General features: G+C 47.2%; 2 protein-coding genes across 3 annotated transcripts in view; both read left to right on the top strand.

The window, feature by feature from the left end:
- LOC142572421 (solute carrier family 22 member 12-like) overlaps positions 1-14,914 on the top strand; it is a 34,454-nt gene extending 19,540 nt beyond the window's left edge. For both annotated transcript variants that reach the window (XM_075681518.1, XM_075681519.1), the window contains 2 exons: positions 7,912-8,093; positions 12,057-14,914. In XM_075681518.1, coding sequence (XP_075537633.1) covers positions 7,912-8,093; positions 12,057-12,311 — 437 coding nt within the window. In that variant the 3' untranslated portion in view covers positions 12,312-14,914. The remainder of the gene's footprint in view (positions 1-7,911; positions 8,094-12,056) is intronic.
- LOC142572419 (solute carrier family 22 member 7-like) overlaps positions 1-19,893 on the top strand; it is a 115,178-nt gene that overhangs the window by 27,546 nt on the left and 67,739 nt on the right. The window lies entirely within an intron of this gene.

Raw genomic sequence — 19,893 nt, 5'->3', positions numbered from 1 at the left:
AGCCGAGCAAAAGAAGGATGGCAGCCTAGAAAACATTCGCTGCAATGTCAAGGAAGGTATCGCCAGGAAAAATGCGCGTTTTGTGGAAAGAGGTGGAGTCCTGTACCGGAAGTATCTAGACCGCAGAGGAGTGGAGTTCGATCAGCTGATCGTGCCTCAATGCTATCGTCAGGATCTGTTGCGCTTGTCACACGGGGGTTCGTGGTCCGGACACCTAGGAGTTAAGAAAACTAAGGACCGTCTCTTGCAAGAGTACTATTGGCCAGGGTGTTTTCGGGACGCAGACCACTTCGTGAGGTCATGTGACACCTGTCAGTGGGTGGGCAAACCAGGGGACAAATCGAGGGCGCCGTTGAAATTGGTACCTATCATTACGGAGCCTTTTAGACGGCTCGTTATTGATACAGTGGGACCTCTGCCGGTAACAGCCACGGGGTACAGACACATTTTGACTGTGATCTGCCCAGCGACAAAGTTCCCTGAAGCAGTGCCGCTTAAAGAACTCAGCTCCGTTGAGATAGTCAATGCACTACTGTCCATATTTGCGCGAGTTGGTTTTCCTGCGGAAATCCAATCAGATCAGGGCACAGTGTTTACTAGCGCTTTGACGACAACTTTTCTCGAAAGGTGTGGGGTAAAGCTGCTACACAGCTCAGTGTACCACCCACAGTCGAATTCCGTTGAGAAGCTCCACTCCGTCATGAAGCGCGTGTTGAGAGCGTTGTGTTTTGAACATCGAACTGACTGGGAGCTGTGTCTGCCTGGGGTGATGTTTGCTTTAAGGACCGCGCCGCATGCAGCTACGGGGTTTTCGCCAGCTGAACTGGTGTACGGTCGCTCGCTTCGATCTCCGCTTCGCATGCTTCGAGAATCGTGGGAAGGTAGGGGCGACGACCCAGTCGTGGTGGAGTACGTGCTTAAGCTCCTCGAACGCTTAAGAAGGGCACAGGAGTTGTCAGGTGAAGCAATGACAAAGGCCCAGCAGAGGGCCAAGGTTTATTATGATCGGACAGCCAGGGCCCGTCGTTTTGAGGTGGGCGATGAGGTCATGATATTGCGCACATCGCTAAACAACAAACTAGACGTGCAGTGGGAGGGCCCAGCACGAATTGTTCAGAAACTGTCGGACGTTAACTACGTGGTAAGTCTGCCAGGAAAGCGGAAAGCACAGCAAGTTTACCACTGTAATCTGCTCAAACCTTATAGACAAAGGGAAGCAGTGGTCTGCATGATGGTAAACGTTCCTGAAGAGCTTCCGGTCGAGCTTCCGGGACTAGGCTCAGTGACGAACAGGGAAGACACCGGTCAAGTCATTAGTGACCTTATCAGTAAAGCAGCGCTGTCGCCTGAGCAGAAAACCGAACTACACCAGCTATTACAAGAGTTTCAAGGTCTGTTCTCTGAGAGGCCTGGTAGGACTTCTGTACTTACTCATGATATAGAACTTACCTCCCCAGAGCCAGTACGATCCAAGGCGTATCGGGTGTCACCCCGCCAGAGCGATATTATGGAGGCTGAGGTAAAGAAAATGCTACAGCTCGGTGTTATTGAGGCAGGTGAGAGTGATTATACCTCCCCTTTGATTTTAGTTGAGGTACCGGGCAAGGAACCTCGTCCTTGCGTCGACTACCGCAGGCTTAATTCCATCACTAAGGATCAAATTTATCCGATCCCTAACATCGAGGAGCGCCTTGAGAAAGTTAGTAGCGCTCAGTTTATTTCCACCCTAGATCTTGTCAGGGGTTATTGGCAGGTTCCACTTACAGAAGAGGCTAGTAGGTATGCGGCGTTCATTTCACCAATGGGAACATTCCGTCCTAAAGTGTTGAGTTTTGGTTTGAAGAACGCGCCATACTGTTTTTCAAGCCTCATGGATAAAGTGTTGCGGGGACAGCAAGAATTCGCTTTACCGTATCTAGACGACGTAGCGATATTCTCCGCATCCTGGTCTGAGCATATGGCACACTTGCGGGCAGTGCTAACCCGCCTGCGCGAAGCGGGCTTGACAGTCAAGGCTCCTAAGTGCCAGTTAGCACAGGCCGAGGTTGTCTACCTCGGTCACGTGATTGGTCAGGGTCGTCGCCGCCCCTCTGAAATAAAAGTGGCCGCTGTGCGAGACTTTCCGCAACCGCGCACAAAGACCGATATTCGGTCGTTCTTAGGTGTCGCCGGCTACTATCAGAGGTACATCCCCAGGTACTCTGATATCGCGGCTCCCCTGACGGATGCTCTAAGAAAGTCAGAGCCTCAAACAGTCGTCTGGGACGAGACAAAGGAAAGAGCTTTTAGCGCCCTAAAGAGTGCCCTAACAAACCAGCCTGTGCTACGATCGCCAGACTATACAAAAGGGTTCATTGTTCAGTGCGATGCTAGTGAGCGAGGCATGGGCGTTGTACTGTGCCAACGGGAAAAGGGAGAAGTAGAACACCCCGTCCTGTATGCTAGTCGTAAGCTGACCAGTCGTGAGCAGGCGTATAGCGCCACCGAGAAAGAGTGTGCATGTCTCGTGTGGGCCGTTCAGAAATTGTCATGCTATCTAGCCGGCTCGAGGTTTATCATTGAGACGGATCACTGCCCTCTCCAATGGCTGCAGACCATCTCTCCCAAAAATGGCCGCCTCCTGCGCTGGAGCCTCGCTTTACAACAATATTCCTTTGAGGTGCGTTACAAAAAGGGGAGTCTCAACGGTAACGCCGATGGCTTAAGTCGAAGCCCCTAACGTAGGAATCAGCCTCAAAATTGTTGGTTACTGATGTTTTTCTTCCTGAGGCAGGATTTTTTTTAACATATTGCTTTTGTTTAGTGTTTCAAAGTGATGATATGCTTCCTAGTGCAATTTTCCAATTTGTGGACGCGTTCTGAGTGATGCTAGACTACTGTAAGGAACTAGGCAGTGGTATAAAAAGGGGAAAGAGCCTGGCAGGGCTTAGTGAGGGTTGTGCCGTGCTTGCTGACTGAGCGGTTGAGTTTCAGCGTAGTTCTAACGCTTGCCGGGAACGAGAACAAAAATGTGAACTCTCCCGAAGTCACTTTGCAGTGTCCCGTGCGAACCTGAACGAGAGAACGAGGCCTTCTCTGTGCGCTGCGCTCAAGAAACGTCAAGGGACGCCCGACTTCGGTTATGAGCATCATCGAGCGACATCCCTCCGGACAGCGGATGCAGTCCCCTGTCCATCGGGATCTCCTTCCCCCGGCGGGGCGGTCTGTTGCGTTTCGCCTGCGACACGCGGTTTTGCCGGCGCGACTGCGGCGGGGCGGCAGACATTTTGGCCCGTTCGTCGTCGCCGCAACGCTCCCCGCCAGGCGTTTCCAGGCGTTTCCAGGCATGTTCCGATGCCACGTGTCTTCATGTGCGTGTGTGAGTGTATGTGCCATTGTGCCCGGACCAGGCGATGCGAAAGCAGGGATCACCCTCTCATTCCAGTCATTGTGCCCGAACCAGGCGATGCGAAAGCAGGGATCACCCTCTCATTCCAGTCATTGTGCCCGACCGGCAGCGCTACGACAGTGTGCGTCACCATTAGCCCATTGTACATTGACGTGCTCGTCTATTGAGGGGTTCCTTCTTGCCCTCAACTGCGAGAGTATAAAAACAGCTGCCCCCGGACGCCAAAAGGAGGGCTCCGATTTCTTCTGTTGAGTAAAGTGCTCTCCCGTCTCTCTACTTCGGTCAACCTGACCGCCAACTCTTTGCGATGTTAAAATAAACAAGTTGTTTTGTTGTTACCAGTCGACTCATGCTTTGCCGGGACCTTCGGATGCTTCCAGTTGTACCCCAGGCCGCCAGGCCAACGCTACCCTTGGGGCTTGCGACCCAGGTACAACCACGGGCGTCAGCGCCGAGTTCCCAACAGATCGTACCAGCGGTGCGATCCAAACACCACCCTGTATACGCAATGCCTCATAACCTCGAGCGTACCGGAATCTTGGAAGAACGCTAACATAATCCTAATCCATAAGAAAGGGGATGCCAAAGACTTGAAAAATTATAGACCGATCAGCTTACTGTCCGTTGCCTACAAAGTATTTACTAAGGTAATCGCAAATAGAATCAGGAACACCTTAGACTTCTGTCAACCAAAGGACCAGGCAGGATTCCGTAAAGGCTACTCAACAATAGACCATATTCACACTATCAATCAAGTGATAGAGAAATGTGCAGAATATAACCAACCCTTATATGTACCTTTCATTGATTACCAGAAAGCGTTTGATTCAGTCGAAACCTCAGCAGTCATGGAGGCATTACGGAATCAGGGTGTAGATGAGCCATATGTAAAAATACTGGAAGATATCTATAGCGGCTCCACAGCCACCGTAGTCCTCCACAAAGAAAGCAACAAAATCCCAATAAAGAAAGGCGTCAGACAGGGAGATACGATCTCTCCAACGCTATTCACAGCATGTTTACAGGAGGTATTCAGAGACCTGGAGTGGGAAGAATTGGGGATAAAGATTGATGGAGAATACCTTAGCAACTTGCGATTCGCTGATGATATTGCCTTGCTTAGTAACTCAGGAGACCAATTGCAATGCATGCTCACTGACCTGGAGAGGCAAAGCAGAAGGGTGGGTCTGAAAATTAATCTGCAGAAAACTAAAGTAATGTTTAACAGTCTCGGAAGAGAACAGCAGTCTACGATAGGTAGCGAGGCACTGGAAGTGGTAAGGGAATACATCTACTTAGGGCAGGTAGTGACCACGGATCTGGATCATGAGACTGAAATAACCAGAAGAATAAGAATGGGCTGGGGTGCGTTTGGCAGGCATTCGCAGATCATGAACAGCAGGTTGCCACTATCCCTCAAAAGGAAAGTGTATAACAGCTGTGTGTTACCAGTACTCACATATGGGGCAGAAACCTGGAGGCTTACGAAAAGGGTTCTGCTGAAATTGAGGACGACGCAACGAGCTATGGAAAGAAGAATGATGGGTGTAACGTTAAGGGATAAGAAAAGAGCAGATTGGGTGAGGCAACAAACGCGGGTAAATGACATCTTAGTTGAAATCAAGAAAAAGAAATGGGCATGGGCCGGACATGTAATGAGGAGGGAAGATAACCGATGGTCATTAAGGGTTACGGACTGGATTCCAAGGGAAGGGAAGCGTAGCAGGGGGCGGCAGAAAGTTAGGTGGGCGGATGACATTAAGACGTTTGCAGGGACAACATGGCCACAATTAGTACATGACCGGGGTAGTTGGAGAAGTATGGGAGAGGACTTTGCCCTGCCGTGGGCGTAACTAGGCTGATGATGATGATGATGATGATGATGATGATGATGATGATGATGAGGAGGAGGAGGAGGAGGAGGAGGAGGTCAAGTTGGGAAGGACACGTGACAAGGTATGATGTCTTCATCATGGACGTAACCCCTCAATTAGAGAAGTCATAATGCTTTCGCATTCAAATCACGTAAGGATACTTAAGTGACTGTTTCTTCTTTAGGGAGGCGGGGCGGCTCGAGTAGTAATTCTTTTAAAATCAGTTTCAGTCAGGCATCCACGACAACGACTTCTCCTTAGCTATGATCGACGATTTCATGCTTCCGTAAGCACATAAGCTAAGTCTGCAATTCAAGGCATTTGCCTTGCTCTGAACATGACAATTTTAATGCAATGCTTTCCATTCTGCAGAATAGCAGGTTAGATCACAATAGCCTTCTCCTCTTCTCGGAATAAAATTTGTCACTTTAGGTACGATGCACCGGTGTACAATTATAATGAATTCGCTAAAGTGGCTTCTGCCTCATTAAATATGTAGAACAGTTCGTGGGCCAATGCGCCCCTCAGCTTTTACATGGAATTCGTGCCGGTAGCGCGTCGCATTTCCTAGTTGATTATTTTAATGAACGTAAAGGCAGAGTTTAGACATTCTATATCGTGACATATGTCTCTGTCTCACGCACAGCCTGCGCATTGGTGCAACGAGTCGGGCAACGAGTCGGGCATGCAACCCGATGGGAATGAATTGCTGCTCGTTGATTGCATCTCCGGTTGATTGTGCTCACGCAGCTCCACGATGTCCCCACTGCTGGCCACGCTGGTGTTTTTAGGACGCACCATCATGGTGAGGTATGAGACCAGGTTATTTGTTCTTTCTTCCGGTGGACTACTCTTCCGGCCTGGGCTCTACCGTTCCATACGACGTTATGTCGCTGCCCGCGAGTCATGACAACGCCGTAAAAAGTCGGTATTGCTTCCTACTGGATTCCTCAAGCTAAGTGAGATGTCCATAAATCCATATTATCGTGCCTTGGCCTCGACCTCCTCAGCCGTCAGTCTGGGAAATAATTGGATTGCAGTTGCTGCGGATTATAGACCAGCTACGCCATCACACGAGCTATCCCGACCAGTTGCGCTGCAGACGTTGCTGTATTCCTGCTGAAAGACGCCATTTTACACCACGGGGCTCCTCTACAACTTCTCACAGACCGAGGCCCCCCTACTTTTTATCTGGGGTGGTCGAAGGTTTGCTTAGCTCTTGTGTCACTGAACACATCCTCACAACAGCGTACCGCCCTCAAACGAGCGGCCCTACTGAGCGCCTGGCTCGAACAATCACCGATATGCTTGCAGTGTAAGTTTACTCGGCATCTACTAGGCAACACGGCATCTACAGTGTCCTCCGGCAAGTGAGCAACGTCACTTATGAAATAGTACCACTCGATGCTTCCACGTCGTCACCTATATTCGACGTTGTTCACGTTGCTCGCCTCAAGCTATTGTATACCGTTCAGCCGCTTTCTGGCAGGCGCCGTGTCGCTGCTTTCGCCGTCAGTGGTAATGCCAACGTAGCACGAGCAGAACGACCGACAAGGACGACAGTCATCAATGGGACAACCACTCGCGTCAACAATAACAGTACGACACATTGCTGCTAGGCTAAACTATATGACCACCCGGTTTGTGGACGATCACAGTGGGTTTGTGTCAATAAATTAGGGATCATCATCATCTTCTAACTGCCATACTGGCTGTGTTGTACTATATAGCTTATAAATATTAAATGCATGTTCATTTATGAAATAAAGAGTTGGACGAAAACTGGTCTGGTAGGAATTGCTCATAGTCAAGTGTAAAAGGGACGCCGACCAAGAACATTAAAAGTAAAGAAACCAAGATGTTCCGGCTCCAATACGGAGGCCTTGTTCTTGGTTTCTCTTTTGACATCTTGATTTTTTTTCTTTTAATATTTTTGGTAGGCGTCCCTTTTATCCTTGACTATGAGCATTCCCGACCAGAAGAGTTTTCGTCGAACTCTTGATTTCATTAATCTTTACTGGGCGTATTAGCAAACTATCACATTGTGAACAAGGCCCCCGTACGGCAGCCGAAACGTCTTGGTTTCGTCTCTTTTAATGTTTTTGGTCGGCGTCCCTTTTACCTTTGACATTTTCATTTATGCTTGCTTCTACACGTATCATTTTCCTTTGGTTAACCTACATTTTTTCCTTTGATTTGATCTCTCCATCTCTTCAAAGAAAACATTACACGGTTCTTAGCACTGGAAGTTAACGAGGAAGCCGGCGTTAGCTAAACTGTGATGACACTGCACGGACAATGCGGTAATGTTTGACAAACATTGGATAATCTTGTGCACTTCAACGGGTGCGTTAAGACTCGTCCTAGCCGTTACATGAATGGATGCAATTGCGCGAACGGGAGGTGAAATACAGTGCTCGCTGAATGAATGTACTAGACAGAACCGTTGTAACGTGTTCTGACATCCTGTTTATTAGGCTATGTTTACTGCGTGCGAACTTGTCGCACGCAAATCATTCAGTGTGAGCAACATACTTTTACAAAATCAATGTGACGTTAGGTACGATTTCGATACTGCTTCCTAACGTCACTGCAGCGGCCTACCACCTCGGCAGCCAAATGGCACTTGCATCCACGTGCACTTTTCAGGCTCGGGCGCTTGGACAATGGCGATGGCTGGTCTGGGCATCGCTTCGATCGCCGGTAGCTACGCCATCACGTACCAGGTGGCATCAGAGGTCTTCCCTACCGTGGTCCGCGGGAGAGCGGTGCAGCTCCAGCGCTTCATAGGTGACCTCGGTGGACTCGTGGGCATGCAAGTGGCGGCACTGGTGAGATTGTGACGGCGCGCTGCGCCATGGCGACGTTAGAATTATACTTTAGAAGACGTGAGGCTGTCGCAAAAGTTTATGGGACGGTGAGGGCGCGTGCGCGTGCATGAAGGCAGATGATGGTCGGCCGGTGTACGGACGCGAGCGTGACATTGGAACTGTAATGACTGGATTTGGTAACGAATTCCAGGTCCTCCATGGTGCGACAAATGACGCTTTAGAGCAAACAAAGCTAACGAGATATAAGCGGAAATATGAGTAACAACTTTTTGCCGTTTCTTGAGCGACTTTGGTTCGTGACTGTCAAGTGCGGCATAAGGCGACGCCGACCTAGTCTAAAAGGACGTACGCTTTTCATGAGGCATTAAAGCGGACGCGTGTCGTTTCGTTCGTTTCGTAACAGTCATGGTTAGATAGGCAGGCGTGATAAGTGTGGTCAGGGTGAGTGCGTTGTCTATTCCGGAGATCCCGTCCATCCGTCCGTATATATATATATATATATATATATATATATATATATATATATATATATATATATATATATATATATATATACGTATTTCGGAGGCTCCCTGCAATTTCCTATGTAGTATCTTTACTGTACTTAGGTGGGCATGTGAAAGGAGTGTAGTCCGTCAGAAGAGGCTACTTAATTCATCAGGAAAAATACGAGAAGTATGGGATGCTATAAAACAAAATTCAAGTAAAATATTGACTATTTCGAAAAGCCACGAATAGTTATGAAGACTTTAAAGATACGTTACGTATAATTTAACATCATCACATATTTACCGACACTAAGATCCACGTCAGCAGCCACATCTTGTCCAGCCTCCTGAGAACTGTAAATTGAAAACTTATTATATTGAACAACAGATTATTGGACGCTACTGCTATGTGAACAACTTCGATCCCACAGGAAGTTGCCTGTCGGAGTAGTAATATGACCTTTGACACAATTTAGCGAACATGAGCAAAGTCGCATTGTTTCCCACCTCACCAGCAGTTCCCGAAATAGCGGCATTCACTCCTACAGCGTGTTCTGCGTAGCCTGTCACGGGATCGTTTTAGCATTTCGCGCTCATATAGACTCGGCAGAAGATCGCCATGTAGTTATCGAGCCACCTCCACATGTAGTTCCCACTGCTCTGGCCAGTTGTCTATTAATGGTGATGGAGAAGATGGTGCTGACGCGTATAGAGTAGTATCTAGAACACTACAAGATATAACCTGACGCTATGGCAGGCTTCCGACGCGGACGCTCTTCGGTAGACAACGTCATATATCTTGTCTCGTCTGTTCAGCACGAAAAACCCTAAGGAGACTGTCAGCGGCGATGTTCCTGGACGTTAAAGGCGCTTATGGCAACTTAACACATCGAGCCATCCTGGACGCCTTGGGCGATGTCAGCCTTGGTGGCCTTGTGTTTCGATGGATATTCAGCTACTTGAAGGACAGGCCATTCTTTGTACAAGCAGAGGATGGTACATCATCACAACACAACACCTACCGTGGTGTACCACAAGGCGTTGTCGTGAGCCCAACTCTATTTAATCTCGTGCTCATCGACCTGGTTCACACCCGTCCACAGTCCGTCCATGTGTCGATATATGCAGACGATTTATGCATTTGGTCATCAGTAGCAACCCGTCCACAGGTGCGCGCCAGACTCCAAAAAGTGGTCACACTAACATCAAGCCATCTTCGAGCACGAGGTTTGGAGGTGTCCTCCGAGAAGTGCTCTATGGTCACTTTCACGCGCAAAGCAATGAGACCATACGTTGTTAGAATTAATGGACAGTCTATTGCCTACGAAAAGACGCACCGCTTTCTAGGAGTGATAATAGATCGAGACATCTCCTGGAGTCCTCACGTCTCTTACCTAAAAAGGAAGCTAGTGATGATAACAGACGTGCTCAGATTTCTTGCAGGAAAGTCATGGGGTGCGTCTGTCAGTGCGATGCTCCAACTCTATAACGCACTGTTCCTGGGTCTCCTACGCTACTGCTTACCTGTACTAAGTGGGACCGGTAAAACGAACTTCCGAGCCCTCCAGTCTGTACAAGCTCATGCTCTGCGAATTTGTCTAGGCCTTCCCAGGCGTGCATCCACGGCAGCAACAATAGCCGTCGCACATGACCACCCAATCAATACGTATATTCCTGCTTCTCGACCTCGTCCAGCGTTTAGAAGAGTTAACAGTCAAACTTCACACCTGCAGCACGACCATCTCTACCACTGTGGTGCCTGCATCCACTCCAGGCACTTCCTGTCATTCCCGGCATCAAAACGAAAACGGAGATGTCATCTTTAGCCCTCAAACAAACCGTGCTTTCATTCCTACATGACAAACACAACGAACGCACCCACGTTTACACGGACGGCTCTGTCGCCTCTAAAAGTTCAGCTGGAGCAGTGGTACTTCCCACTGAATCTGTCACCATCAAATTCAAGACGTCTCACGTTACATCATCGACGGCTGCAGAACTCGCAGCTATCGGTGCTGCTCTGGAGTTTACTGGTCCCAAATCAACACATTCATGATCGGTCTTTTGTGATTCAAAGGCAGCTATCCAGTGTCTGCTGTCCCCTTTCAACCACGGACCTTATGTGCAATTAGTCGCAGACATCCGACTATTCCACCATTACGCAATCGACAAGGGACACAACGTCATTCACCAGTGGATACCGGGTCACTGCGGAATTTCGGGAAATCACAGTGCAGATGACGCTGCCCGGTCGGCCCACGATGGTGTACTCATACCGCTGTCAAGAACAGATGCAGCCACAAGTCTTCGCTCCCTCGCACGCGAGCTTACGCACTTTGTGGAACACCGGTGAATTCACGAACGCACATCATCACAGATTGGATCCAAGTTTGCAACTCCGTCTTCCACCAGGGTTGCCACGAGCGGAAGCAACACTTCTGTGCCGCCTGTGGCTCGGCGTGGCATTTACGAACTCCTATCCTTTCCGCATTGGAATTGCAGACAGCACTGCTTGCGACACCTGCGGCTGCGAGGAGACGATCGCGCACCTCCTCTGTGACTACCCACATTACAATGTGCCAAGAAAAGTGCTCGTGATCGCGCTTGAAAAACTGGACAATCGCCCCTTCACAGAAGAGCAAGTTCTAGGACACTGGTCCAGACGGGTTTCGACACTCAAGGCCTTAAGGGCTTTGCTGAAGTTTTTAAGGGCCTGTGAATTGTGCGACTGCCTTTGACTGTTGTTGCGCGTAACATCGCGTTACTGCGTGAATTTTTCTCGTTTTTTTCTCTTCTTTCTCCTTTTATTCCTCTTACCCCTTTCCCCAGCACAGCGTAGCCAGCCGGTATTTACACTGGCTAACCTCTCTGTCTTTCCTTCCCTTTTGCCCCCCCCCTCTCTCTCTCCACGTGTAGTGTTTTAATCATTGGACGTGTTCAGTTCGAGCACTCCTGCTCCACCATCGGAGTTGTTAAACATTGCCGGATTTCGGGTGATTGATTTACTTGAATGTTGGTAACTACTTGGTTGCCCGCTTACCCACAAACTACATACCTACAAGCTCTCCCGAATTTTTGTTTAATGTTTACGAATTTGGGCTTTCTCTACAATTTTACGAATGTCCTGTAGCTCTTGCGAAAAATAACTTCTGCTTGCGAAAAAGTTTCGTTCGTTGGTCTCCGAGCCTTCCGTTAGAATTCTTCTGTTGCTGAGAAGGCGCAAGAGGGTACGTTTTTGCAGAAAATTAAGTCGGCAACAGCAAAGCTGGTAAAAAAATCACCACGACATAAAAACTGCGTTGCTTGTCAGTCTTTGCTGTTCGTTGCAGCTTGTGTGCTGCGTCTACAGGTAAATCACCGCTAATAAAGTATGCATGTATCCTCCAAACGCCTTCTGCTCGGGGCAAGATTTATATAAATGATTACTATATGCAACATTCCATTCGTTGATTCTTCTTCTCCCCAACGATCGCAGGCAGAACGGGACCGCTGCCTTCCAGTGACAGTGATGGGTGCCGTCTCGCTGGCAGCGTCTGTGCTCGTGTTCTTTCTTCCAGAGACAGTGCACCTGGCGTTGCCACAGACGCTCGACGACGGCGAGTCTCTGGCCGTGGATAGAGGTGTCTGCTTCTGCACCTTATCGGCCAAAAGGCAGCACAATCGCCGAAATGGACAGTGCCGTCGCCATGAGAATCATGTTGACAAGAACGAACTCGAAAGTATGGCGTAGTCTGCAGATAAAGCAAACAGCACGCCATCTAAGATAACGCAGCGGTCGTTACTGCCACAATCACTCACTCACTCACTCACTCACTCACTCACTCACTCACTCACTCACTCACTCACTCACTCACTCACTCACTCACTCACTCACTCACTCACTCACTCACTCACTCACTCACTCACTCACTCACTCACTCACTCACTCACTCACTCACTCACTCACTCACTCACTCAATTACAGTTTCTACAAAACTGAGGGTAGCGAAAAAAAAAAGCAGTGCTGCTTAACTGACCTTACAATCCCAAGAAATCAGCAGTAGCAGTGAATACACGTAAGGGATCTGTGCAACACATGTTGGATCGCCTATATGCTTGACTTTAAAGATTACGTTAGTGTACTTAAAGATGCCAAAAGCTTCCTTCAAAATACTTTGCTCCCATCGATACTAAACAGATACCAAGAAACTATGAATCATTTTAGTTTATGAATCACAGCGATAACTGTGACGTAAGCTTGCTTGACGGCCCAGGAAACGCTCTTGCATCGAGCAAATGTGCGTCTGCTTTAACAGATGCTTTCATACAAAACTGTTCTGACATTGCCGACACTTTTCTGCCTGTCGCGCAGTTTTGCAGCTATATCTTAATCTTTGTATTAATCGAGTCAAGTGGCGTCTACAGTGCCATTACCAAAATTAAATCTTCTTCATCTCCGGGCTGTTATTCTATTAGCCCAAAGTTCATAAAAAGCGCCGCTGTAATTTCTGCTACGCTACTAACCATAATATATTTTATCTGTCTCTTGACACAAGTTCTATGTCGGCAGAGTGGAAAGTTGGTACGTTGATTCCACTCTACAAATCAAGTGCCAAGTATTCCCCACTTAAGTACCGCACGACTCCATTAACTACTATCCCTTGTAAAATTTTAGAACGCATCTTATTTTCTCGTCTCGCTAGTTTTCTTGGATCCATGCCTCCCTTTTCACTAATGCGCAACACGGCTTCAGAAAGACTTACTCACAAGGAACACAAATGGTATCGTTGTTAACAACGTTAACAAAATTAAGTCTCCCTAGCCTGAACTTTTTACTGTTTTTTTCCCTCTAAACAGATGCTCTAAAAGACCTTAATAGGAACAAAAGTGGAATACGCGATGTCTGTTGGGATCCTGGTCAAGGAAACCTAATAGGTTACCTTGACCTTATATGGTTACCTTATAATGGAAATGAAGCATAACCGCAACGAAATCCAAACTTTACTTACCCTTTATTGCATCGCGTCTCAAACTCCATTTCCTCACCCTTTCTTCACAAAACGTTCATCACTCTCAGCTACACAGCGAATTGATTTTGTCACCGCAATTCATAGCTCGAACTTTAGATCACGCTAACAAGATCAGCATATAGTGGCCGCTATAACGTAAAACTATTCCAAACATTTATATTCCAATTGTGCAATCAGCCCTCCATGATTGGTCAAAAAATTTTCGGGCCACCGGCCACTTCGTCTGTCTCTCACGCGACGTCACGAAAATTGCAAAAACGCCCCACCTGATATCATGTGAGCATACTGATTATGCAAGATTAGAACGAACGAACGAAAAATAATTATTTCTGATTCGACGTTTGACCAGACGTTCTTGGTCTGCGCCCACGTCGCCTCTCTTTAACGCGACGTCACAAAACCGCGAGAACTCACTGCGTCAAAGTGACGTGTACGTGTTAAAGACGCATTACTATGCCGAACACAACTGAGTTTTTTTTCCGAATAGCCGGAGACTGTCCCGTTCCGAAAGGAAAAGAAGATGGCTGCTCGCCAATTGCTCTGGCGCTACAGCTAGTCGGAGCGGACGGAGAGCATGGATTTATTTGCGCATAATATTTTTTCCGTCGCAGTATAATGTTATCGAGCCCTTTCGGCGCATATAAGACATCACTTTACCAACTCTTCTTTTGCTGAGGATCCGTTCTGGCGGCATTTTTAACGTTCCGTTGCACGCCGCCGCGATTTTCGACTAGCCACCGCAAGCTAAGGGGAAGCCGATCAATCGCAGACGCCGGCGCCATCCTCTTCAACGTGTTATCTATTTTCACTGTGTTGGCTCAGCCCCATCGAAAACCCCTCCACTTAAGCGTGCGCCTCGTCTCCTGTCGGCAAACTCCATAAGAAAATCTGCTCAATGTAGGCAATGCTATTTCCTTAGAAAGCAAGAAATGTGACCTCCTATAAACGAGGAGTTCGTTTGATTGGGCTTTTCAAGCAACGCCCGGTGCTTATGTCTGTGGTAACGTAAATTTGACGTCAGGAGATTGGAATAAAAACAGATTGGAGTAGTTTTACGTTATAGGGCCCCATATTGTAGAACGAACTTCCTTTCTATTTGATACCTTCAATGTATTTCTGTTGAATGTACGCAGGAAAATTACAATGATTCAAAACCATAACTACTTTAAAAATGCCTTAGCTAACATTGTACGAATAGCATCCACTTCCGTACCTGTTTCCTTTTCCCGTATTAATAGTTCATGTTCATTGTTCTTTTTAGAATGCGCTGGCTAATGTTATACATATACGTTTGGTTTGATAAATAAATTTCCTTTTTTACCGGTTTGTGTCTTTTTGTTTACTACTCTCATATGTAATGCTTTGGCTCTGAGCGTATCACAAGTAAAAATAAATAAAAATTAGGCACAATAACAAAAGAAAACGCATAATTACGCATTGCGATACGCGAGGCCATGGTCTCAAGATCTTGTTCAATGTGAACGGTTTTCTATCTAACTGATTTAGAACTGTGCAGAGGCCATGCCTTTCATTTTCAAAAGATGGGCAGTATCACAGTAGATGTTCTATAGTCTTCTCGACACCGCAGGCATTGCCCTCAGCGCTAACAGCCATTCCGATCAAACACGTATATGCACTGGTGAATGCGACGCCCAAGCGTAAGCAGCACAGCATCGTTTCCTCATTTTGCGGAAGCCCAGGTAACAGCCACAGTAACACACATGAGTCGAGGGAATGCAATCGATGTTGGGTGAATTCAGGTGTGTTCCTCTTCTCCAATGTCATACCGTGCGCTAGCTTGCTTAAGTGCGCGGAAGTCTATTAAGGACGGATAATGGAGGAACCTTTCTTTTGGTGTGCTCATGCGTGTACGTAGAGGAGTTGTGAGAGTGTGTAGCGAGGAGGAGAGAGCCCCTGTGGGGAAGGTAGCGAAGGCGAGAGAGAAACCGCGGTGGCCGCGCAGCCATTCATCAAACGCCCGGAACTTCGCTATAGGCTCCCTAACCTGGTCCAGGCGGTGCCACAGGTGCTGCTGAGATAAAGTACCTTGATAATTTGAAAGTATCGCCACTCTTTAAACTCTGCCGTCATCGCGCGACCTCCTCGTCTCCTCCTCGACCCTTGCGCGTCCCCTCCGCGGGAATCAGTTTCACGCCCGTTTTTCTGCACGGCGATTGCTCTCCCTGCCGTTGCCCCTGGAAACGCGCGGATCTTGCGTTTAGCAAGACTGGCACACAACTCGTTCGCAAAATGGCGCACAGCTCGTTGGCGCCATTTTTCTCCTTAGGTCGGCTGTCTCGGCGCCGTGAACGTTGTGCGCTGTGTTTCTTGCGGTGTTGTGCTAGCGCTATGCCATGCTGTAGCGCATATAACTGCAGCAAGAAGCCTGAAGATGGTTATGCAGCTTTTATGATACCACAACGAAAGCGTGATGGCTTGTGCAAGAAGTAGTGACTGCATAACATTGGCCTAAAGAACATTGTTCCGACAAAGAACAGTGTTCTTCGCGAGGTAAGGTGCCTTTCTTATTACTCGTACCAAAACATCCCCTAATGTTTCATTTTTTTTCTTTCCTCCGGCCTGCTCATCAGTCAATTTGTGCCCTGAAGAAAAATAAGGTGGTCATTCTGATTATTCTGCTGGGGCTCCATAACCTCGCACGTCGTCAATTGCTATTCAGTCGATAATGCAGCACTATAGGTTCTATTTCCGCGGTGAACAATTATGTAAGAAGATACAGCCTCTCGATCGCACTTTTCGTGATTGTTAGGATCACTGAAAAACGAAATAGTGGCGTGTAGAGGAGCGTTCTTTCGAGCTTACTTCTGTGTGTGCGTCAGTCACTTATATACAATGAATGCAGGCCCTGAAAGAAATAGCGGCAAGTACACCCGTGGCGTTGCAGGTGATGAGTACTAGCTAGTCTACATTGCGTTTTAATTGCGTAAGCATTCTTTGGTGAGAACCCCAGCCCTGTCACGAGAAAAGTGTAATGCCTTGTATGGGCACAAAAATGCGTAATTTGTCAACTTAAGACGTTTAATCGTTATAATAGCATCAATGTAGATAGCTTTATAAACGATAAGGAACATAACCCTGACAAAAATACACAGAAAGAGAATATCATAGAGATACATAAGGCTCCTCAAAAAATGCATGGGCAAGGTTTTAGTAGGTATGGCTCAACTTGAAGTTCGAGGTTGGGCCAACAGAAATTTGGGGGTGCCCCAAATTGAAATTTAGGGGTTGGCCAACTTCAACTTGGGGATAAGCCAAGTTGAAGTTTGGGGGTGGGCCATCTGAAACTTGGTGGTGGGCCAACTTGAAGTTTGGGGATGAGCAAACTTAAATTTGGCAGTGGGCCAACTGAAATTTGGTGATATGCTTACGCATACTTAGACAACTTCAGTGTAGTTTTTGCATTATTTTTCCGTTCTTGAATCTGCTTAGAATTGGGCTACCACGCACGCACGAATGGGAGACGATTATTAATTGGTTTTCTCATGGATACAGGCAATGTGCAGCAGGGGCGTAGCCAGGGGAGGGGGTCTTAAGGGGCTTCAGCCCCCTCCCCCCAAATTTTTTTCCTATTGTCATGCACCGCCGACTAAAACAACCCCTGGCACAGGAAATAATTCCGGATTTTGTATAGAATGTGGTGGTCTTTTTCACGCTCGACAAGACGTTTCACCGCGAACATTGCGAACTCGGGCTGGATTTCGTGTCAACGCCCATGAACCTGGAGTCACATAATTCAAGGAGCCCCAGGTATTCGAGCACAAAGTTTGAAGGGCGTTTTTATAGCGAGTGGGCTCCTCGCGGCATCTCGCAGAGGCAGCGGAATCTACGGAGCACATGGATTTGAATTCCGAAACTTTATGGCTATGAAGTTCTCAGAAACATTTGATGCTAAAATGCATTGATATTTCCAAAATTGTGCTTTAGATTTTCAATTGCGGAACTGTGTGGGTTTAATGTCGTAAACATTTGCTGCCAAGGGTGCACTGACTTTTCTAAAGTCGTACATCGTACAATACAACGATACAAGCCAAATCATCACATTATCAGACAAGTTGACAAAGCACGCAGCGAGGTCCGATGAGACGAAGCGTCGTGGTGATTCATTTGTGCCGTCATGTCACAGAAAAGAATGTCAAAATTTTTTCACCAGTGCTAAAACATCCATCTCAAGACACTAAAACTAGCAAAGGTAACTTCGTTATTGTGATCTGTGACCTGTGATCTGCGAATTTGTGGTTGCACAAAATGTTTATTTGCCTTGTTTGACGCATTATATACATTGGCTTTTGCTTAGATACGTAGATTTATTGCAGAATAATACGTATAGTTAAATATCTTGTTGCGAGATCTTTTTGTATACATGCAGTAAACTTAGTTTCCAGTGACACTTTTTTTGCCCTTTATCAAGCTCTATCTTCGCATTCTTAATGAATATTTTACATAACTTCTGCTTTCTATATGTGCTCTCTATTGCAATGATATTTTCAGTGCAATTACTATACACGACCGGTCACAGCTACTCCTGTGCAATACATTGGAACGAAGGACAGCGTCACTGAGATTTTTCCCTGGCCGTTGCATACGTACAAAAATGTAAACAAATTTCACGAATGACAAAGTTTCATTACAATATTTTTCCTCAACTTGTTCATTACATGGCCTTTAAGTTTTTCTTATGCGGCATGCACTGCTTTGCTGGTTTCGAACTGATATAGTTCTGAAGTTCGCGTGATACTTTCTTTAAACAGACAAAAACAGGAAACAATTGATATAAGTTATTTCTGGCTCAAAATTTGTGACACACGAATATATTCTTTTATGAAAAAGTACATATTTTACATGTCTCGACATTGGGTAGCGTTCAATAATTCTTTTGAAGTGGCAATGGCAACGCAGTTATTATTCATGTATTTCATGCCTCGACAAACTCTATAAGTAGGAGGGCGAGCTGCAACGTGAGCAACCCCCCCTCCCCCACGAATGAAATTTCTGCCTACGTCATTGATGTGCAGGGGGTGTTCACATGATCGCGCACGCTCGCTCGCATTGAAATCGCGCACACATCCTACTCAGTTTAGAGACAACAGCGCCAAAGCTATTTTTACGTTAAGAAGACAAATACATGGCCGGACGATGCATTCGCGACTAATTCTTTATAAGAAGGCACACTGAATATAATATCTGCGGTTCACATGCGCGCACAGCCAAGAAAAATATCGAAACACAGAGGGATGTGCCACAAGCAATACTAGATCAGATACCCAAAGTAAAGCATCGTATTATTATGTAGCAGAAACAAATGTCTGCAGTATAGAACTCGCGCCAAAGCTCCTTTTACATCAGTATTCCCTACTTATACAACTTTAAGAAGAAACCAGCCTCCTCATAAACCTTACCTTCAGCGTTCTCGATGCTGTTATCACCATATTCCAAAATTTTCGACACCACTGGAGCGCGCAATAGGCCCAAAATCATGCGCCTCCATCGAATACCGTGGCCCCTTCGCGGATGACAAAAAGAAAGAGCGTGCCGTGCGCAACGCACGCAGCCGGCGCTAGAGGAGAATCGAGGAGGAAAGCGCCGAGGGGAGGAGAGTGTCGCTACTTTCAAGTCATCGAGGGGTTATAGGCTGAGCGGCGCCGACTGCGGGAGCAAATGAAGATGTCGCTAGACGGCATGGTCACGTAGGCGAGTTGTGTACGGGTGTACGCGCTCCGACATTGTGTCTCCCGCGCATTTGTCTGCACAAGTCTGCCGTTCAGTGCAAAAGGCAAAAAAAAAAAAAGATGCATCGAAAACACTGAGGGCCTATAGACGCCGGTGAAAGTCTACATGTTTCCGGGCAGGTATTTCACAAAAGAGAGGAGAGAAGCGTGAACCACTACTGCTGTTGGCAAAGCCAAGTAAGTAGCGCTTGTTCGCATGCAAGATTTTTATCCGTATTGTGCAGTCAGTGGAGTGGGCTCTCGCGTATTAAATCGGATCCGTTATTAAAGGGGGCACTGGAGTTCGTGGCCTCGGCTGGAGGCCACCGCTGAGCGCCGGTGAAAGCTTTGTGCAGATGCACAGTGAGTGGCGGGAGCGGTGCTCGTGTCCGTCTCTGTCGGGGCTATGTTACGTACACCCGTGAGCAAAAGTATACGGAACAGGGATTGCGCGATGAAACTAATTTTCTCCTCTATCTGTGAATGCAACTTGAAATGAAAGACTGCAGGCCAAACTTGGCATTACGATTTCGATAGTGCATTCGTCAGTTGCCGTTTGTGCGAGTTAATTACGAAG

This window comes from Dermacentor variabilis, chromosome 2, assembly GCF_050947875.1.
Source record: "Dermacentor variabilis isolate Ectoservices chromosome 2, ASM5094787v1, whole genome shotgun sequence".
NCBI lineage: Eukaryota > Metazoa > Arthropoda > Arachnida > Ixodida > Ixodidae > Dermacentor > Dermacentor variabilis.
The sequence above is the reverse complement of the archived record's forward strand: the minus strand, read 5'-3'. Positions and strand labels throughout refer to the sequence as shown.